The 23,945-nt window shown below is 32.6% G+C and overlaps 1 protein-coding gene across 1 annotated transcript in view; it reads left to right on the top strand.

Annotated features, from left to right (window-relative positions):
- Nucleotides 1-22,245, top strand: part of LOC133187433 (uncharacterized) — a 30,754-nt gene extending 8,509 nt beyond the window's left edge. Inside the window, exon 2 of the mRNA XM_061322805.1 lies at nt 21,025-22,245. Within this exon, the coding sequence (XP_061178789.1) occupies nt 21,025-21,963 (939 nt within the window). The 3' untranslated portion in view covers nt 21,964-22,245. The remainder of the gene's footprint in view (nt 1-21,024) is intronic.
- The last annotated feature ends 1,700 nt before the right edge of the window (nt 22,246-23,945 follow it).

Below are 23,945 nucleotides of genomic sequence, written 5' to 3'. Positions count from 1 at the left end.
TATCGATTTCTCGGCAGAATTGTGCGAAAAATTCCATTTTGCCAGAAGCCAATTGACAGATCAAACTTGAAGGGTCTGTGTCTAGCCTCCCGTCATCAGTCTTCAGTGGATTTCTGTACATATTTCAATTTTGTCGTCTGATGATGAACTACATGTATATATCATAGTTTTGAAATGTTGCAATAAGTCTGGGCCCTGGGGTCATTTCAAAACAAGTCATAATGTGCGAAAAGCCTTTCGTGATATAAATGACCTTTTTCTGAAATAAATCATGATTAGTTTGTATATGTGGCAAACTTTGCTAAATATTAAAGCCAAATTTAATGAAAAGAATATTCCAAAACTTGCTAAGTGATTGGAAATTGAATAAAATTTATTTCCTTTATTAGTTTCCTCCATGAGGAATATTTGTGTTTGTTTAAACTCTGAAAATGTTTATTTAGTTAAAGGATTTGGGATCATATTTGTTTTTCGGAGTGTAGTCACAATGCATTTCCCCCCACTGTGATCCAATCCCTAGTGGTGCAAAAACTTGATCAGAAAATTCAAAATGCGCTACCCCGAGGAATAAATCAACACAGCAGCGCTAGCAACACATTCTAGTGTTGATATGTTTCATATTTCATGGAAATCGTGAAGCAAAATATACTTAGTATACAATTAATAAGGTTGATCATACGTCGGAAACTTGACCTCTGTATCTCATGTATATGATTATTTGTGTATATTGTCAAAGGATGTACATGTATGTACTATAATGATTTCGTTTCCTTCCTGAGTTTCGGGTTGTATTTTTAGATATAGAGCGTCGCTCATCTTAACACATATGTGGTAGAGACGTAGTATCTTTTTTTCAAGTGAAGAAAGGGGAGAAGCAAGGAAAAAAGTACCCCCCCCCAAAAAAAAAGAGGAAAACTTGAGGGGTTTATTCTTTCCCTGTGATAAAAAGGAGGGAGGTTGCAGCCGGCCTTTAAATGAAAATTTCCACATTAACAGCGTAAAAAAAAAACCCCACCCCTACTGTTGTATTAAGTAAACCCTCTCATTTGCAAGACACAGAATACATGTACTAAATAAATGTTAATTTTTTTAATGGTATTATGTTATTTGACATAAAGATTTGTTTGAAATGTCTCCGGAAATGTAAAGAAAAATAATTCATGAATTGTGTTATTCAACGTGATACTCTATGAGAAAACGAATTATTAAATATTTCAATGATATAAGTATTTGTCCACAAAAAAGACAATGGAATACTATCGATCGAAATGAAATTTCATCTCCATTATGGTAGCATTTTTTCCAGGTCGGTTACCATGGATACGATTTGTAATGCTTAAGCTTGTGGGTTTCGTATAAATAAAACCCCACGTTCACGGAATTTCTTATATACCTTTCTATTAAAATATTTTTTTAAAGATTCGTACGTTTCTGTATTAGTGTTATATGAGCTTATCCTGCCAGTTAATTTTATCAGAAGACTAAACAGTTCTTTTTCAAAGTACATGTACATGCCTATTTGAGAGGGAGTGTAAATGAACTTTCACTTCATATTTAATGCATATTATAATGCTGTTTGTAGCATACAAAATAAATAAATTTATCATGTTTTCACTTTTTTTACTCATGTTACTGGGTGTCAATAAATAGAAAAATTTAACAACATACACTGTAACGATTGTCTTGTTAAAATTGTGTTTCCGGCCACCTGATAATTAATTTGAAAATTTAAAACGTAAAATAATGCAGCGAAGATAGCATGTTTTAATGGACTTATATATTATCGATCATCCTGTTGACATAAAAGAAAGTGTCTTAAATTTTAAATTTATTTTAAAAAATAATGTATATTATTATAATTTTTAAATTGATTTATATATATTGGATAGAAACACGTACACCAAAGCTTTAATTCTTTAAAAAGTTTCAATTTACATATACATTTATCTTACTATACCATACTTTAAAAAAATGAAAATATGAGACTTTATAAGTAAAAAAAGAAAGGGGGGGGGTATTTGACAGCTGTTTTTTTTTTTTTTTTTTTTTTTTTTTTTTTTTATTATTATTATTAAATTGTAGTAGCCCTTAGACCTTTGGTTTAAAACTATCGATGCAAATATACATTGAAAAGTATTGAACAATTTTTTGAAGGGCGGCTGTTGATTGCTCTGAAATTATTTAGGGAAATAATAAAAACAAAAATTAATAATCTGCATTCCAAATTCATATCCCCTTTCATCACTTTTGAAAGCAGATTCAGATTTTCTTCCTGTTTACATAGAAACACTGGGGAAAGCAGCATTTTCTCTCCAATTTATAGTATAAACAACTATTTTCTGCAACAATTTAAAATTATTTGATAGCATTGATAATCATTTTTCCAAAGATGCGACAAACAAAAATGATTATATTAAGAAAAGCACAAGCATAATTTCTTCTAGAAGTGACTTAATGGACCACAGGATGTGGAGGGAATGTTTTAATACCTTTTTTACCATGTAAACATGGAAAAAAAAAAGGGGGGGAGGACCCTAGTCCTCCATCTGCAATCGCATCTAGGTTTCAATTCAGGTGATTGAGTTTCAGGGGGTCCACGTATACATTTAGAGCGTTTGGTCAGTTTTAGCACGCCAAGCGGAAGTTTGACCCTTATGTACATGGTTTGACCCCTGGGCATTAGCATACATGTGTAATTTGATTCTTAACCTATTGTCATTTTTACAATTAACGACAATATCTGGAAGTATGGATAACAGATCTATATTCTTATTTTCAAATAACATTTTTTAAATTCATATTTTGTTCCCAGTGTTTATTTATTTTAGCAAAATACATGTTATGCAATTTTTATTTAATATTTTCAAACATTTGGTACATCATTACATTTCAGTCAAACGTATTCTAATAGTTTGAACTGAAATAAAAATAATAAAGCATGTACACATGCATATGACCTTAAAACTGTAACAAGTGCCCCCAGGCTAAAAAAAAAGTTTAGTCGTGGTCGATATGACTAGTGCAAACTTCCCTATGAAAAGAAATCCTGGATCATGGAAAGAAGAGACATTTTTCTGTTCATTATGCTGTGTTTAGCATCTGGAATATTTACAATTTACCGATATCAAGTAAGTTATCCCCATCATTAATGATAACTCTACATGTGCCTTTAGGTGTGGGTCAGGGTTTTGTCACGCATTCTTTCAACATGGCAGACCGTGCACAAATTTGCACGACCAGATCCAGACATTGTGTAAACGTATTGAATTTTGGAGTAGGCAACTGATTCAAATTTAATTTAGAAATTTTGCTTACTTTAATATGGTTTAAATTTATTGAAATAATTTTGACGATGGATTTCTTGAATTTTTTGTTTCATGTCTCACTAATTAATTAAATGCGTCATTCCGTGAACAAGACAAAAGATGGAGAAGTGCTAGCTAAACAATAATCATTTTAAAGCCTATCATTTTCGGCATTGAATTTTCTAATAAATGAAATATTTATGTACTAGTAATTTGGAGGAAATTTGAAGAAGAGTTATTTCAACGAAGTCGTAAGATATTATAGTGTTCAAGAATGGCCCTGTACTATACACAATGTAATTTACATTACCTACTTACCTACGAAATTGTTAATTAATAGTAATGCAATGTAAAAAAAAAATGATTTTTTTTATACAAAAATGTAAAAGTAGTAATGTTGCAGAAAATATATACTATATGACATGATATTGAAATCAAGAAAATAACATTGAAACTGAAACCGTAAGCATGGAAGATGTGAAGTATTCCCTCAAAATTATGAGTATGGTGACATAGTATCATGTAAATAAAATAAAGAAGTAAAATTTTACCTCTTTTGAATGCTTTAATTTTTTAAAAACATATCCATGTATAGTGCTCTTTGGTGGAATAGCAACATTTCTTATTCCAGGCGCCACTTTGCAACATTACATTTAACAAGCTTTTATTTATTTATTTTATTTTTTCATGGTTAGTTCTGTTGTCAAGCATTTTCCCTATTATTTACAATATGAAAGACGAATAGTTAACCACAACTAGATGCGATCTCGTTGCGAGCAACGAGTGGGTCTTCCGTCCGATTTTTGATAAGATGTGATAAGAATTTGAATGAAACTTTCGTTCAAATATAATGATATAAATATATTGTTAAGACGAACAATTTTGCTTCAGTAATCTATAACAAAATATTGATCATTAAAGATTATAGATTAAAGACTTTCGGCCCGTCTTGGCCCCTACTACACTTTTTGTTCAACAACTATTCAGAAATTCTTTTTCGTTTCCGAGATATATGCAAAAGAATTATTTAGGGGCCGGCCCTTCAACTCCTTAATGGAGACATTTAGCAAAAGTTGAAAGGTTACATATTGTTCAGAACATTATTGTGAACATCTTTTATTCAATATTGCTTATCAAAATATTTCCCACTTTCGAGATATAAAGCGTCAAAGATTTAGCATTCTGGCCCCTTATGGCCCCTTATTATGTAACATATGAGATTTGTATCATAATATATAGTTGTAGATTGTTCAGATAAACATTTTTGCTTTAGTAATGTATAACAAAATATTGATCGTTTAAGAGTTATGGATTTAAGACATTTGGCCCCTCTTGGCCCCTAATGTGATAAGTCAGCCCTTTTTTCTTGATATCATAAAAAAGATCTTATTATTCTACACAATTTCTGTTCAATATGTTTTAAGAAAATATTCATAGTTTTGAAGATGTGATGAAAAATGTCTCGAAAATTCACTTTGATTCATGTCCTAAATTTTGACCCCTACCGAGCTTCCATACTAGGCACTTCCAGAAAATTTGAAAACTGAGGTGCACAACTAGAACATGTCCTCTATTATCACTGAAAATTTCAGCACTCTAGCTTTTGTCATTTTTGAGTTTTTGTGTAGACAAAATGGTCACTAAAAATTCGATTAAAGGGCGATAACTTCCGACCGGAAGTGAATTTCCAAAAATTAAAGAAAATGTATTAGGTTTAGATCATGATACATCATCTCTGAAAATTTCAAGTGAATCCATCCAACCATCTCTGAGAAATCGTCTGCACAAAATTTGGACAGAAAAAAATAATAATAACTAGATGCGATCTCGTTGCGAACAACGAGTGGGTCTTCCGTCCGATTTTTGATCAGATGAGATAAGAATTTGACAGAGATTTGGGTTTTTTTTTAATCCCTTTTTTATATAAGCTTAGACCTCTCGTGATTTTAAAAACTTTTTCTTCAACAACTATTGAGTTGATATATATTCCGAGATATATTCAAAAGAAACATTTAGGGGCTGGTTCCTCAACACCTAAATGGGGATATTTAGCAAAAATTGAAAGGTCACATATTGTTCAGAACATTATTTTGAACATCTTTTATTCAATATTGCTTCTCAAAATATTTCCCCCTTTTGAGATATAAAGCGTGAAAGATTTTGCATTCTGGCCCCTTATGGCCCCTAGTTATGTAACATATGATGTGAATATCATAATATATAGGTGTAAATTGTTGAGATAAACATTTTTGCTTCAGTAATGCATTACAAAATATTAATCGTTAAAGAGTTATTGATTAAAGACTTTTGGCCCCTCTCAGCCCCTATTTAAAGGGGCCAGTCACTTTTTCTTCATAGCACTTCAAAGCTCTCATGATTTTGAACATTTTTTGTTCAACAACTATTTACAAATTCTTCTTCGTTTTTGAGATATTCAAGTTAGAAATATTGAGGGGCTGGCCCTTCAACTCCTTAATGGGGACGTTTAGCAAAAAATAAAAGATTGCATATTGTTCAGAACATTATTTTGAACATCTTTTGTTCAATATTGCTTATCAAAATATTTCCCACTTTTGAGATATAAAGCGTCAAAAATTTAGCATTCTGGCCCTTTATGGCCCCTAATTATGTAACATATGATATGAATATTATAATATATAGTTGTAAATTGTTGAGATAAACATTTTTGCTTCAGTAATGGATTACAAAATATTGATCGTTAAAGAGTTATTGTTCAAAGACTTTTGGCCCCTCTCAGCCCCTATTTTGAGGGGCCAGCCCCTTTTTTTCATATCACCTTAAAGCTCTCATGATTTTGAACACTTTTTGTTCAACAACTAGTCAAAAATTCTTTTTCGTTTCTGAGATTTTTGCAAAAGAAGTATTTAGGGGCCGGCCCTTCAACTCCTTAATGGGGACGTTTAGAAAAAAATGAAAGGTTCCATAATGTTTAGAACATTATTTTGAACATCTTTTATTCAATATTGCTTTTCAAAATATTTCCCACTTTCGAGATATAGAGTGCCAAAGATTTGGCATTCTGGCCCCTTATGGCCCCTAATTATGTAACATATGATGTATATATCATAATATATGGTTGTAAATTGTTGAGATAAACATTTTTGCTTCAGTAATGTATACCAAAATATTGATCGTTAGAGAGTTATTGATTTTATACTTTTGGCCCCTCTCGGCCCCTAATATGACAAGTCAGCCCTTTTTTCTTGATATCATATTAAAGATCTTGTCATTCTGCACAAATATTGTTCAATACGTTATTACAAAATAATTATACTTTAAAAGATATGATACAAAATGTCTCAAAAATTCACTCATGATTCGTGTCCTAAATTTCGACCCCTACCGAGCTTCCATACTAGGCACTTCCGGAAAATATCTAAACCCAGGTGCAAAATGGCATTATGTCCTCTATCATCACTAAAAATTTCAGCACTCTAGCTTAAGCCGTTTTTCAGTTCCATCGCAGACAAGGAGGTCCTCTAAATTTTGATAAACGGGCGATAACTTCCGACCGGAAGTAAATATCCCTTAATGAAATTGCCGGAATTAACTTCAGATGTCAACGCATCTACCATGAAAATTTGAATAAAATCGAACGAGCTATCTCTGAGAAATCGTCTGCACAAATTTTGTAAGAAGAAAAAAGAATAACGAGTGGGTCTTCCGTCCGATTTTTGATAAGATGAGGTCAGAATTTGACTGAGATTTTTGTTCAAATATAATGATAAAAATAAATTAAGACAAAATTTTGCTTCAGTAGTGTGTATTAAAATATTGATCATTAAAAAGTTATAGATTAAAGACATTGGGCCCGTCCTGGCCCCTATTTTGAGGGGCCAGTCCTTTTTTCTTGGTATCTTCCTATAGCTCTCATGATTTTGAACATTTTTGTTCAACAACTATTCTGAAATTCTTTTTCGCTTTCGAGATATATGCAAAAGAAATATTTAGGGGCTGGCCCTTCAACTCCTTAATGGGGCCGTTTAGCAAAAATGAAAAGGTTACATATTGTTTAAAACCTTATTTTGAACATCTTTTATTCAACACTGCTGATCAAAATATTTCCCAATTTTGGGATATAGAGTACCAAAGATTTGTCATTCTGGCCCCTTGTGGCCCATAATTATGTAACATATGATGTGAATATTATAATATATAGCTGTAAATTGTTGAGATAAACATGTTTGCTTCTGTAATGAATTACAAAATGTTGAGCATTAAAGAGTTATTCATCAGAGACTATCGGCCCCTCTCAGCCCCTATTTTGAGGGGCCAGTCCCCTTTTCTTCATATCACTTTAAAGCTCGTATGATTTTGAACATTTTTTGTTCAACAACTATTCAGAAATTCTTTTTCGTTTCCGAGATATTAGCAAAAGAAGTATTTAGGGGCCGGCCCTTTAACTCCTTATTGGGGACGTTAAGCAAAAAAAAAAAAGGTTGCATATTGTTCAGAACATTATTTTGAACATCTTTTGTTCAGTATTGCATATCAAAATATTTCACACTTTTTGAGATATATAGCGTTAAAGATTTTGCATTTTGGCCCCTTATGATCCCTAATTATGTAACATATAATGTAAATATCATAATATGTAGTTGTAAATCGTTAATATTAACATTTTTGCTTCAGTAATGCATCACAAAATATTGATCGTTAACGAGTTATTGATTAAAGACTTTCGGTCCCTCTCGGCCCTTATTTTGAGGGGCCAGCCCCTTTTTCTTCATATCACTTTAAAGCTCTTATGATTTTGAACACTTTTTGTTCAACAACCATTCAGAAATTCCTTTTAGTTTCCGAGATATTACCAAAAGAGGTATTTAGGGGCCGGCCCTTTAACTCCTTAATTGGGACGTTTAGAGAAAAATGAAACGTTGCCTATTGTTTAGATCATTATTTTGAACATCTTTTGTTCAATATTGCTTATCAAAATATTTCCCACTTTTGAAATATAAAACGTCAAAGATTTTGCATTCTGGCCCCTAATGGCCCCTTATTATGTAACATATGATGTGAATTTTATAATACATAGTTGTAAATTGTTGAGTTAAACATTTTTGCTTCAGTAATGCATTAAAAAATTTTGATCGTTAAGGAGCTATTGACTAAAGACTTTCGGCCCCTCTCGGCCCCTAATGTGATGAGTCAGCCCTTTTTCTTTGGTATCATATAAAAGATCTTGTAATTCTACACAATTTCTATTCTATATGTTTTCAGAAAATCTCTATAGTTTTAGAGATATGATAAAAAATGTCTCGAAAATTCACTTCTGATTCATGTCCTAAATTTCGACCCCTACCGAGCTTCCATACTAGGTACTTCCGGAAAATTTGAAAACCCAGGTGCAAAACTTCAACATGTCGTCTATAATCGCTGAAAATTTCAGCGCTCTAGCTTTTGCCGTTTTTTAGCTTTTGTGTCGACAAAATGCTTATCTGAAAATCGATTAAAGGGCGATAACTTCCGACCGGAAGTGAATTTTCAGGATTTGAACAAAAAAGGATCATCTTCAGATCAAAAGGCATTACCCCTGAAAATTTCATGAAAATCGATCGAACCGTTTGCGAGATATCTTCTGCACAAAAATTGTAAAGAAAAAGTGGAATAATAATAATAATAATAAAAGTGAAAAAGAAACAATACAATAATAGAAGGGTCTTCCGTTGGAGACGGAAGACCCTAATAATAGTGAAAAAGAAACAATAGAATAATAGAAGGGTCTTCCGTTGGAGACGGAAGACCCTAAAAATAAAAAGCGGAAATAAAAGTTGATTCTGAAGAAGAAAACAAAAGGTCACCTACTCATCGCTTGAGAGTAGAAATTTACGAGTAAACATTTTTTTTGTTTTGTTTTTAATTTTTTTTTAAAGTTTAAGATAAATTCCTGATGAAATTGGTTCATGAAATATTTTTAAGTTAGTCATAATAGAATTTATTTATACTTTATTTTGTTCTTTTATATATATACTACGTTTTTTTAAACAAGAAAATAGTGCAGTGACAATGTTGTATGTGCAAGCACATAGTTAAACAACATCCACACTCTCTATACCTCTTGGGTTTTTGGACAACACACACAGCTTGGGTGATATGTGTTGTCGTCTGCTGAAATTCTTGTTTACATCTTGAATCAATAAAGCAGACAAATGTCAGGTGTCTTATAATGATGGATTGACATTTGTAGCAATTCTGTAGTTCAAAAGTAACATTATATGAATTTAGCCCAAGTAATGAAGAACACAATCTAATGAAAATTGAGTATAATATACTAGTATAAGGTGTAGGCAACATGTTTCGACTGTAAGATTATTTTTTGCAACCCCCTCCCAAACAAGCAAAACAAACAAACAAACAAAAAAAACCCAGATATCTACTTGTATCTAGTTTACTAGTGCTATTTTAAATTACTTTTGGAAAATGTTTGTTAAAAACAAGCATTGTCAACAGCATTAAAACTTTTGCCAAAAAACAGAAAAAAGGCGGTTTAGTCGATGGATTTTTAATTTAAACGTTAAGATGATCATTTGATTTTTTCAGCATTTAGTAAATAAATATTCACTGTTATAAGTATGAAAAGCACAAATCAATTTTAATTAGTAAATAAATGTTCACAGTACCAAAAGCACAAACCAATTTTAATCAATTTTGTGGAGATTTAAACTCATTTTCAGAATCACGACCCTAGACATGTATTTACATAGATACGAATTTGATTTGAGACTCGCGTTACAGTACAGGTAATGCACTTTGAATGTGATTAGAATTTACTGTTACAATTATCGAATTAGAGATTATTACTCTTACTTACCGTAGCTAGAGCAGTTTTAGTCCTTGTCAGATTTAAAGTTCAACTTGTAGGCTTCGGCTGCAGACACAGTAGAATCTGTTTTATTTTTTACTTTATTTAAATAAAGTAGTTTGAAAACACTTCAATTTTTTCTTTTTTAATTACAGATTTCGTGCATTTGAGATATTTTTTTTTATTTGTGATTTTTTATTTTTCTTATATAATAAAACTCAACATGGCACTTTAAGTTCTGATTCAGATAGCCCTTTTACTTCCAAATTTGGAAAGATTTTTAAATACGATGGACTTCTGTCATAACTATTTTTACTTATTGTCATATTATATCCATATTTTGGAAGACGTGTTTTAAAAAAGTGCATGTAACAATCTTGTGTATTTTGAACATGGAAGAATGCCTATGAGGGATTTTAAAAAAGACAAATACTCGAAGGCAGTTAAGATCACCTGCATAAGGAAAATCGTGTTCTTAAAACAGAAAAAATAAAAAAGAATTTTCATCATCTTTGACCACTTAAGAACAAACAAACAGTTGTAAATAGGTTAAGTACTTGAAGGAGAATACCTTTTAAGCTCTTTGACGGGTCTCAGGAACATGACAGGATCAATTAACTAACCTGAAATTTGCTTACTCTTAGTATTGAAGACTGATATAGGGTTTGAAGGTAAGCTATTACCCAGCTTCTCATTGAAGTGTGTTTCGAAGAATTACTGGTACAAAGTAAAGGGGCCATATGGCTATTATATATGGTAGTATTAGGCTGTAGTGGTACCACCAAGTGGTGCCAAGGGCAGGGTACATATTTCAAGCAGCTGTTATACCCATTATCTTTGAAGTGTGTTTTTAATTATTACTGGGACAAGGTAGATGGTCCCTTGTGCTATCATTTCCCGCTTTCAGAATGGGGCTGTAGTGGTACCACCAAGTGGTGCCAAGAGTGGAGGAAATTTTTCCAGCATGCATTTTTCATCCATCATTAGCCACATGAACATGGCTTAAGGACATTAGGGAGAATGAAATATGCCTGTAACCTAAAGCTACACTTCCTAAAGGCCAATCTGAGATCCTGAAGTGATAGTCATATAGGTCTTCAACTCTACTTCAGTCATGCTTTTATGCATATTACAAAGACGAGAGGTCCAAGGGCCTTAACGGTCGCTTGAGTATAATTCAACAATTTGAAGCATCTATAGAAGTGTAAAATAAATCAAGGTAAACAGAAAAAATGAAGATATGTTGCCCAAGAGCCATCGTCTCAAGCCACGGTCCGGAATCTGCACACAGCTCTCTCCTACCCGTGGCTGCTTGATCACAAAAAGTGTCGTAATGTTGAATATTTACGCCTCTTTGGTGTGATGTCATGTTCAGCCAATGACAGTATTTGTTTCCATGGAAATTGATATCAACAATTGACATCAACAGTAAAAGAAATGTTTCGTAAACTACGATTGGGTGTTGAAAGGTCGCGTCAAAGTACATTTTCCGACTTTGCTTTACTCGCATTGGTCAATTTTTTAATGAGGTACGAAATATTCTATTATTCAACCACGGCCAGAATGGGAGAGGATCGTACATTTTGACCGTGGTTTGCGACGATGCCCAAAAGCAAGAGAAAAAGAATGATCATTGATCAACAAAATGGTAAGAGTAGTATTCAGTTACGGATTGTAAAGTAGATGTCTTTAATTGTTGGTACTTGCCAGTGCCTAATTTGAAATTGTATTTGTCACTCTATGCAAAATACATCACACAATCATGATTGATCACATGTAGTAAACCACCACATTCCCACAGTCTGAGAGGATATTTACAACCCATGATCATTCCTATATTTCCTATTCAAGACTTCGGCAGACATGGCCGAATGTATTTTCCCAAGAGTAAATTCATGCTCCTGACGAGCTGTCGTACATTTTGGTCTGCCACTACGATGTCTTTTGTTGCAACTTCCCCCACTGCAAAGTCCTGTAGTATTTTTTTTTTAATTAAAGTCTTACACAAAATTTTATAACATTGAACTTTGATAGTTGTTCCTCATTTTGAGAGGGGGGATATTGTAAATGTGCACGGGGATTTGGTCAATTCGGTAATCAAAGTTATGCAGATGAAAACAGCATGTGCGTCAGCCATATACAAGTAATTCTTACAAACAAAACTCTAGCTGCAATAATGTAGCCCTCTCCGATTTTTATACGCCCGTCTTTAGACGGGGCGTATTATGTTAGAGCGTTCATGTCCGTCCGTCCGTCTGTTAGCTTTTCTCGTGTCCGGCTCATATCTTTAATACTATTAGGCCTAGGATTATCAAACTTTGTCAGCTGATACTTCTTGGGTAGAAGGTGTGTCGCGCACTAAAAGTAGGTCGCTCTGACCTTTAATTAAGATGCTATGGCCAAATATGGAAAAATCCTGTCCGGCTCATAACTAGAAAACTATTAGACTTAGAATCATCAAACTTGGCCAATTTATGCATCTTAGGTAGAAGGTGTGTCGCGACGTATTTCAAGGTCACTTTGACCTTGAAATTAAGTGAAATTTAAAAAAAAAATCGTCTTTTTACTATTAAATTACACAATCCAAAAAAATGTAAGAGTGTTGCAATATCTTATTACAGAAATTTTAAATCAAGAAAATACTTATTTTTTTCATTATATACTTTACAGCAATCTATAACAAATGTAATGTTATAAGAGAAATTCCAACTCTCCCAGGGGTGTAATTATCAAGCACTGGTCAAGGAGAATTTTGATAACAGAAAATTGCTTGTCAAATTAGGGAGAAATTAATGAGTTTGCTAACTGCTAACTGGTAGAGCATCTCTGATCAAGCAGGTGTTATCTATATCTCTTGGGAGCTGGGCAAAAGAATCAACCATGTTGGATTTAATAGATCTTGGCTAGCCTAACTTTTGAAATGAATTTGATGAAAAGTAATTAAAACTAATTAGATATTGTATAATAAACTAATTTGATATTGTATAATAAACTAATTTGATAGTTAAAACTAATTATACTCGGGGATGGGGGGAGTATTGGAATCAGCATGCCTGTTGTTCCTATGAATTGCAGCTTAAAACCAGTCTGACATTTAATCTAAAAATAATCATCAAGTATTTAAAAAATGTTTTAATTATGGTAGATAGTCCCTACAAATCTAAGAGTCATGCAGGAACCTTATTAAAAATATTGCATCAAGATTACACAAGTTTTTTTTTTCTTTTTATAAATCTTTGTAAAAAAAATTTTTAAAAAATCTTTGTTTTCAAATTTAAGAAATTTCAGAATGACATAAATATGCATTTTTATTGCACCGCAAAGCTGATGGTGCAGATCCATTCATCCCTTGGGATAATGAGTGGACATGCATCCAGTTAAAGATTAATTAATGAGTTCAATGTAGGAAGGCTAGCTGTCTCAATCATTTAATGATAGAGCATCTCTGATCAAGCAGCTCTTATCTGTATCCTGTAGACAGAAGAACTGCTGGTCAGTTTATAGCATAATTATGTCATTTGATGGCCAGCTTTTTATTTTTAAAATTAATTTGGTAATTGTTAAGACTAAATTGATATTGTTTAATATGATATTTTTAATTATTGTTATTTAATCTTTTGAAAATATCAACTAACAAATGTCTCACAAATATGAAAGATGTGTGTGTGTGGGGGGGGGGGGGGGAGGGGCTGAAGATGGGCATACACAACCAGTTGAGGATCTATAATGTAATACTTGTTATAATTAATGTCTACACCACAGGAGATGTATGAAAAAATATTATAATATTATAAGGAATGGAAAAAAAAGGAAATCCTTGTATCAAGGTTGACATGATTTTCTTGCACTCTAAACTGTTAATGATAATTGAAGAATATTTGACGGGCGTATCATGCTGTGGCGGGGCACTTTATTTTAATCTTATATTTTCTGGAAAAGGCTACAATTCCACAGCATCTCCGTAATGGTGCAAATATATTTTTAAATACGGGCGACTGGAGGCAAAATAAACAGATTTTACATTCAACTTACTTCTAATGACTAAATTTTTTATTCACTGTTAACAACATAGCCCTTTAAACGCGAAAAACCAGGTAAAATAAATATGCGTGTTTACAGTCGTTCTCAGCAGCCATGACAGTTCTCGCGTGATGTACTGAGACTTGCTCTTGAAATTTAGAATAACTTGATAAAGGAAATGTTGGTGTTGATAAATGATTGTATTATTAGGTATCACTAAAACATCGATAAATAAAACCATTCCATGTGATATTTTTTTCTTAAACAGCGATATCTATGCTTAAAATAATGGAATTCCTAAAGAGATCCGCTCCCTAGAATCCGAATTCTCATAGGCTGTCCCAAAATAAGATCGATCAAGGTCAGTAAACATGGCGGATAAATTCAAGTTGTGATGTTGACACGAAAAATAACCGATATATGAATTGTTTTGTATATTTTTGGATCGATTTATGTCTTGCATAACTACATTTTTGGAGTTCAGGTAAGAAATGTCAGTAAAATAGCCATTTACTGACAATTTGAGCCGAAATCTGTGCGGGAGTGAATCACTCCCTCACTTGCACCATTACGGAGATCCTAAGGAGTTGTAACCCTCTCCCCCAAAAAAGAGAGAGGGCTACATTATTGCAGCTAACAAAACTCTTGTATTAAAAAATAAATGAATGTGGACTTAATTCCATGACCCTTTACTTTTTTAGTATAAATTTAAAATTCTTTTATAATATTTTTTATTTAAATTGATCTCTCAGTTACAGTATTTACAAGGATTAATTATCATAAGTGAACAACAAAAGAAACTAACTTCTCCTTACAAGATCAACGGTGCTCAGATCAGAACACGATCCATTTGTCCAATTTCAAAATTCTGGAAAAAGTCACCCTTCCTTATTCCTTTTCATAACCAGGCACTTAGTTTGTCTGCTTAATATCCAGGAGCAGAGAAGAAGATTTGCAAAGAATTGAAGCAATTTCACTATACATGTATGACCAGTAAAGCCCCACCCTAACACAATATTCCATGAACAAGAGGCCTTGATTCACATTTTTGGAAGAGACACTCTTGCTTATCATTTCTGTGCACTTCGTTTGTCTCCTAAATATACAGCTATGAGAAAAAAACTAAAACTCCTAATCTAAGGGCAACGAATTTCACAATTTGTTTTTGAGGTATCAGTGCGTATTGGAATTCATAAAAGAGGCAAGCTAATGACAAATAAGTTGATGATTCAAGGATGTAGAGAATCTCGTTAATAGACATTATTTTGCAAATTCTAAGGTTGAAACAATGATTTTGTTTACATCTACAATCTCTCGTTAAGTCCATTATATCCACGCTGTATTGCCTTCTGATTTCTCCGGTTACCCGACCATGACAAAGAGCACACGGCGGGTGTGACCGATCGACTGAGGATGCCCACTCATCCATGGCACCTGATCCCACCACTGTTTTCAGATGTCCATGTTGGCTCTGCTAACATTTGTATTGTTTGCTTTGACTTTGAGGGTGATAACTGTTCTTTATATTTTTTTCTAAATGCAAAAGGTCTGACTGCTTGATATCCAGGAATAAAGATGACTTTTAAAAGTTACATTAATTTTGATGGTTTGAACCCCACCCCTTAGGCTCCAAAGAGCCAGGAACATGAAATTCACAACTTTTGTTCTCCTTTTACCCATAAATTGATTAAACTTGATACAGAGGTCACAGAGAAGAAGTTTAATGTGTTTAAATGTAACACACGACGACAACAGACGAAAACAGATAGCAATAGGTCACCTGAGTAAATGAGCAACCTCATCTCCCTATGCAATGTTAATGTGACAATGTTCAGTTGTCCCCGTCCAGCCTCAAAGACTCTTTAAAATGTGACAAGGGATACTTCCTATGATCCCTTATCCTTACTAGTGTTGGTTTGTTACATCATTCAAAACGGTGGAGAAAAAGGTGCTTGAAACAACAATTGGTGGAAACCCTACAGTTTCAACTGAAAAGCGGGAATTGATAACCCTATAGCCCCCCGACCCACTCTGCCACAATAATTGTGTTTTTATGCGCACTTCAAGGAAAAGGGGTCATAAGCGAAATTTAAATTTTCTGGGAAAATGAACAAGAAAAAGAATAGAATTTCTATCAGAATATTGGCCCCGTCTGGTTTTAAAGACCCCTCCAAAAACTGAAAAGGAATAATCCCTTTGATCAGTCTTTTATGTTGGTTTGTTTTGGTGTTTGCAAAGAAATAAATACTTAAAAACGGCCTCTCAAACAAAGTACGACTCGATCTACCCCTAAAGTCCTAATCTAAGATCGGTAAACTATAGCACGATGCGCCACTTAAAATGCTTTTAATAACTGACTTTGGTGATTTTTTTTTTAAATTTTTTATTTCAAAACCGTACTGCCTTCGAGTATTTGTCTTATTAAGTAATTAAGTGTTCCATTTATTGTCTAAGTATTAATTATTAATTGTCTAAAATAAAGTATAAAAACATAATTGCGTCTAAGTACTCTCAGTCCTTTGATGAATTTCTTAGTGGCTGCTTTTATTGGCTGCTAGCTTCAGTCTAGTATTTTGACTGCATATGCATCCGACTTTATAGAACAAAGTAAAGCTTCCGTACTACATAATATAAAAAGTGGACTAAATGATATAAAGGGAAGACTACATATTATATAAAGTGGACTTAATGACATAAAGAATAGACTACATATTATATAAAGTGGACTTAATGATATAAAGAATACACTACATATTATATAAAGTGGACCTAATGATATAAAGAATACACTACATATCATAAAGTAGATTTAATGTTATAAAGAATAGACTACATATTATATATAGTGGACTTAATAATATAAAGGATAGACTTCATTTTATATAAAGTGAATTTAATGATATAAAGAATAGGCTACATATTATATATAGTGGACTTAATAATATAAAGGATATATTGAATATTAGTAAAATTGACAATATGATGCATATTTTTTACCCTTATGACAGCATATTGTGTTCCATAGACATAATATAGAAAGTGGTCTTAATTATACACGGGATAGATTATATAATATATAAGGTGGACTTAATGATATAAAAGATAGACTTAATGTTATAGGCATCCGACTTTGTAGTATTTGAATTTGACAGCATATCAAAGCTTTTGTACTACATAATACATAAAGTGGACTTAATGATATAAAGAATAGACTTCATGTTATGTACAATTGACACTATGATGCATATTTTGTACCCTTAAGACAGCTGTGGCTTTCTATACTATATATTTAATGCAGACTTATATGTTAGTAAAACAAAGATTCCTTGAGCTGAATAACCATACTATGCTTTCTAATATTTGTAACAATGCCCGAAGCCCGCTATACCAACATTTGGTTGATAATTTTGGTGTACAATATTACTTGCGTAAACTTATTAATTATATGTACAAAAAAAAAATTGCTAGAATTAGACTATCTGCCCATAATCTTAATGTTGAAACTGGTAGATATGTGAATGAAATTAGAAAAAAAAAAAAAAAACAGATTATGTAAAATGTGCTCTTTGAATGCTATCGAAGACGAATTTCATTTTATTTTACAATGTCCTTTTTTATCATGACCTTAGATCGAAGTATTTGAAAAAGTATTATTATAAGAAATCCAGTGTTTGGAAATTAATTCAACTTCTAAGTGTACAGTATATAAAGGAACTTTGTAACCTTGGAAAATATTTATATCAAGCTTCCATTAGAAGAATGAAACATTTGTAAATTTTTAGTGTTTTATAATTACAGTTGCCTGTTAGAAAACACGTCCTGCATAGTTTACTTGCTATTTAATGATTATGCTCACTCTCATATTGTTATATTTTATAATATTGTATATATGTTTAGTTATTACTGTATGTAATCTGATGTGTCGTATGACGCAAAGAACTTGATCAAAGAATAAATTCGAATGATGTATTGAAATTTTTAAGATTATCTTGATAAATCTTTCAAACTTATTCAGAAATTAAAACTGCGAAAAATGGGACAGCGGAGCAGGTATAGCCTTAGTATTGTACAAACAATACAGTAAATAACGTCTGTAGTCATGTCTCTGTTAAAGCACACACACACACAAAATCTTAGACATGCCGAGTAAATATATCCCAAAGTGTGACAATATTTTGCATCGTTGCCCCCCCCCCCCCCCAAAAAAAAAGTTGTAGAACTTCACAGAGCATAAACTATAAATATACAATTTTGTATTGTACTCGGGAACTCGGGAGGAAAATCCTTCAGGAAGCAGGAAATATGTCAAAACCGGGTCGTACATTTGTGTGTAAATGGCAGAGGTTGTACTGAATGTGAGGAAACGGATTATCTGCAAAACAGATGTCACATGATATAGAAACAGTTTTAATGAGTGAAATGTAGAAATGTATATAGGGAGAGTATGGTTTTTTGAGAAACTCATGACGCTTTTTTATTTTTGACGATACAATGTTGTTAAGTGTGCTCCGTGGTTACAAAACTGATGTTGATTTTAAAATTAAGTAACTTGATTTCCATTAAATCACATGAAATAAAACTTCATGTACATCAACCAAATAAATGCTTTTACATATATGATAATTTGCTCGTTTTAAATTTCTTAAAAATAGTATAACGAAGGTTGACATGGCTCGCGTACTTTTCGAACAGCCCTCGTACTGCTTTTCCGGAAGAAACATTGACGTTCGTATTCGATCGTGTCTTGTTCCATTTAGTTAGATTGTGTTCCATGCTTTTGGGTACCAAGTTGTTCTATGAATCTGAATCATCACTTGGAATACATCCTATAATTATCCAACTCTATATATTTTACATTTAGTGCAACATTCAACCCCCTATAACACACACGAAACTCTGTCACTTCACGGTAGAATACGTAATAGGAACTATACATTTGTATAGGCCTTCAAAACACTAGGAACACCAAAGTGTATATTGTTTTGGTTCCATTGAATTAAAAACAATTACCCCATTAAATTGATGTAAAAATGTAACAATCGCTTATTAAAAATTACTTTATTTTTACCTCGCAATATTCATTTGCAAAACTTTCCATATGAAAACGGCTCTCACGTCTATTAAACACACCAGTTCTAAATGGCGCTAAATTTGTAATGAATGAAATTAACATTTATGAAGAATTTTTATGAAGAATAAGAATTCTTAGTTTTGGATATCGTCGGTCATATCACAGCACCTGTCTGTGCGGACATATTATTATAGCGCCAACGCGCGATATTCAATTTGTTGGCACGGCCAGGTGCTGTTATACAACAGACGACATCCAAAAATACGAAAGAATTTAAGAACTCAATGCTTAAAATAACATTTTTAGAAGTGTATAAATATTTCCGGTTTCCGGAACAAAATTCATAACTATTATGCAAACATTTGTAACATAATATATTGTATGATTAGGCCAAATAAAAAAAATATGTGTGGTTCCGGTTACCCGACAGTCCCTATTTTATACCCCCGACCCTAACTTTTTTTTGGCAATATTCATATTTTTCCGGAATTTTCCCAGATTTCTATCAATGGCTCCGGTTTAAGATTTAGTTTCAGCAATGACAGCCTCCTTGCAAAAGACAGTGTAAGTGTTTAATAGTATTAAATCCAAAGCAAGCTAGCATGTAGGTGTCCCCTACCAATATTGACTAGTATATTATCATACCACATCTAAATGCCACTTGCAAAGGAGTGATAGGTATTATTTAGAAAAATTAAGAAAATCATTTTGTTAAAAAAAACAAAAACAAAAAAAACTACCTACCTACCCTAATTTTTTGGAGGTGTAACCGGAACCACACATATTTTTTGTTTGGCCTTAGCAGACGACATTACTTTCCATGCTATAAATTATGCTGCTGTGTATGTATAATTGTCCGTCGTCTGCCTGTCTGTTTTCGTTAAAACTCCTCCAGAACTTCAGATAAAATCCTGGGGTGATGGAAATTGAAATTAAATGCCAAGTCCCTATCAAAATGGTGATAGTCAACGATTATGAAGTTAGGGTAGGCATGTTTAAAATAGCATGAAATGGCTCGGAAAAGACAAAACTAAATATACAGTGTGTTTTTCTGATCTGTTCAAACCTTGTGTAGGGCCACGATGGGGATCAAACTTCAATATATATATGTAGGACTATAACGGACAAGTTTTAACCCCCCCCCCTCTCTCTCTCTACAAGAATAAAGCTGGCTGTAATAATTAGTCAAATCATTATGTAAGTATTCTCATGCAGTGTATACTTAGGTAAAGATCGACCTAGAAAGTGGACACTGAGCTACATGTAGGGGTTAAAATTTTACAAAGTAATGTATAGTATATAAAGATTTCTTTAAAACCTATCATCTAAATAACAGCAAGGTTTTAATTATTCAAATTCAATATGTAAAACATCCTTATAGACTGAGTTAATTTTACCTGTAATTTGCAAGGCTGCGATTAAGTAAAATTAATGCAAAAACCCCATGTAGAAGACAATTTTTTGCTTGTTTTGGTCATGAAGCTACAGGTGGTGTTCAGTGTAATGTATTTTAATGCTTGGGTAATGAATGCTTATAATAAAAAGCTTCAACTAAATACTCGTACCAAAATTACTAATTTACTTGCTTCTTTTGTATATCGAAGACCGATTTCTCATTAGACTCATCGCGTCTAATGTCACGGGGTGGAAGGAGGGGAAAGGGGGTGAGGGTAGTAGTATATTGGATTTTTTGTCGGAGATTGAGTGATGTGCCCCTGTTTTTCTTTACTAGTTTAATAGAGTTGCTACATTTGATACTAGTACAATCTTATTAATTTAATATTAATTAATTCTTTTCTTTACAGGCATGGAACGAGTCAAGCGTCTTGAAAAGGATAGTTTCATCAATGAACTTCAATTCCGTTATGAATTTTTCTCAAAATTCTGTGCCAGGAAATGTAAAGTCGAGCGAGTATACATCAAATCTTACTGTTGTCACAGCGTATTGGAATCTTGGAACATTTCAAAAAGGTTCAACAGGCAAACTACATTTCTCGACGAACACCTACTTTTCTTGGGTCAACTCTTTTAAATATCTTGTTAATCCACTGGTGGTGTACACAGACTCCAAAGAATTCAAAGAGTTGATGTTAAAACTAAGAGCTGATTCTATAAATACTACAGTGATTTACTTGATAAATCGTACAGAGGTATGGCCTTTTCAGCTTTTAGACCAAATAAAAGCTATTTATAGCCAACCTGGTTATCCGAAGCACCACCCCAATACAGTAAATCCAGGATATACCGCAGCGCAACATGCCAAATATGCCGTTGTAGCCGAAACAGTGCGAAAACAGATATTCCGCGCTCCTTATTACGTTTGGTTAGATATAGGATATTTTAGAGATATTGTAAATAGAAAAGTGTTTTTTGAATTGAACATTCCACCGGGTTTTGACCCAGAGAGATTAGCTGTAAATCGAGTTAATGACATTTCAATGAGTATAGACCCTTTCAGTATATTTAGAAACAATATTGTTTGGGTTGGTGGCGGCATGTTTGTTGGAAGTGAAAAAATAATTCTTGAATTTGAAAAATTGTACCATAAAGCAGTGTTGTACTTTCTTGACCAAAAATTAATGAATTCCGACCAGCAAGTGTTGTATTCTTTGTATAGTAAAAAAGGCAGGGAGGCGCTGAAGCCCAATATAGAACTTCAGTTGTACATTCCAAAAGGTTCAGGAAATCCATGGTTTTATTTAGGATACCTATGTCTCAAAGATGTTGTAAGACAAAAATCATGAGAGAGAGAGAGAGAGAGAGGGATAGATTAGCAAAGTGCTGTGTGGACCAAAAATCTCTCAGTATTGTTATTTATTTATTGTTTAGAATTATATATTTTAATATTACTATGTAGAACCAAACAGAATACTCAATACAAGAACAAACTTACAAACAATTGCAAGTTACTTATGTTTCATGGGGTATCTATTGTTGCATGCAATTCTCTGTGTGACAAAAAAATGAAATGCAGAATTTGTGGAAAGGCTACTACATCATTGTCATTCATTCTTAAAAGGGTAAACAATTGATAATGGAATACATGTACATTGTACAAACTAAATGTTTCTATTGGTCATTAATATACATTTACATTCCTATGCGATTGATAGATTTTGGAGAAAATTCGTTGCCATCACTTTTAAAGTTAATGCTCCTTTAACATTCAGCACTGAATTATGATAATTTCATGCACAAGAACACGTGTGTTTATTTTTTCCCCCCTCTATGATAAAAATATATGGCGGAAATCTGAGAGTATTTATTTCTCAAGAATTACATGGCCGAAATAGTACAACTAGTCAACATACTTGTTGAATACAAGTTTTTCCACGTAGTTGTTGATGTCAAGTCCTTGGAACAAGGATGCAACTCAGATAGGGATAAAGTTTGCAAGGAAGTATTTGTATCATAGACAATGCTGTAACCAGTTAAAGTATCGTGCAAGAGCCTATCTAAAATATGTTAGAATTTGGAGACATTTACAAACTCCCCAGAATATGGTCATTGTCAAAAATCTAAGGTATGTTAGAATTTGGAGATATTTACAAACTCCACAGAATATGGTCATTGTCAAAAAAAAAGATAAAAAAAAAAGCCTGAAGTTTTATCAAGGAATGTGCACAAACCTGAGATATCTCGTAGCTTTCTCTAAAATAACAGCTCTTTAGCGCAATAAGAAAAACTTTCACAGGCCTCGAGTATTTATAAAGTCAGCGCGCCATCATAGTAGTTACAACTTTGATTTCTCTCAAAAGTTCTGTACTTTAAGTACTGTAAGACAACTTTAATAGTGATTATAAACTAGTATGTACAGTATATTTATGTCGTCAGAGTTAGACTCAATTTAGACTCTACCTGGATGAAAAAGACTATAAATTAGGGAGAGGGTATGTTCTATTTTACAAATTATCTATATAAGACAAGAAATCGTCTTATCTCTCAGGCCCCTTTGTGTGGATGATCTTTAAACCTCAAGAACGTAAAGTAGAAATACAAATTACAGAGTGTAGTCAAAAAGGGGTGACTAAAGTTGCATTGTTGATACAGATCTTGTGTATCTTGATTTGATAAACCTTGTGATTTAAATTCAAAATTTTTTAATTCATATTCGAAAACTTGTTATAATCAAAAACTTTTATATGCAAAATTTTGTGATTTTTATTTGAACAGTTAATATTCATATTCGAAAAAAAAATTCTTATGTAAAGATTCATATTCGATAATCTCTGATTTATATGTAAAAAAAAAATGTTATTCGTTTTCTAAAACTTACTTATATGTAGAAACTTGTGAATCACATTCTATAAACTTGTGATTTCATATTTGATAATCTTGTGATTCATATGCAATTAGGCAAAATTTTACGATTTGTATTTTTCTAAAACGTTATTTGCTCGCAAAACAATGTGGTTCATATTCCATAATCTTTGTGATTTATATTGAATGATTTTGTGTTGTATATGTAAATACATTAGAATTTGCATATACTATAGTATAGAATTTGTGAATTTTTTTTTTAATATATTTAATGTAATTCACAAGATTATGGAATATGAATATTAACTTTTAGCATATAAATTACAAGATTATCGGATCTAAATCACAATGCTTTACATAAAAAAAAATAAAGTTTTCGAATATGAATATTTTTTCGCATAGAAATCACATGATTATCGCATTTGAATCAAAAGATAATTGAATATGAATCATTGAATGTAAATAG

The sequence above is a fragment of the Saccostrea echinata genome, unplaced genomic scaffold (assembly GCF_033153115.1).
Source record: "Saccostrea echinata isolate AGI-Se365-2 ecotype Australia unplaced genomic scaffold, CSIRO_AGI_Sech_v1 ptg000001l, whole genome shotgun sequence".
Taxonomy (NCBI): Eukaryota; Metazoa; Mollusca; class Bivalvia; order Ostreida; family Ostreidae; genus Saccostrea; species Saccostrea echinata.
This window is presented reverse-complemented; position numbering and strand designations above follow the sequence as displayed.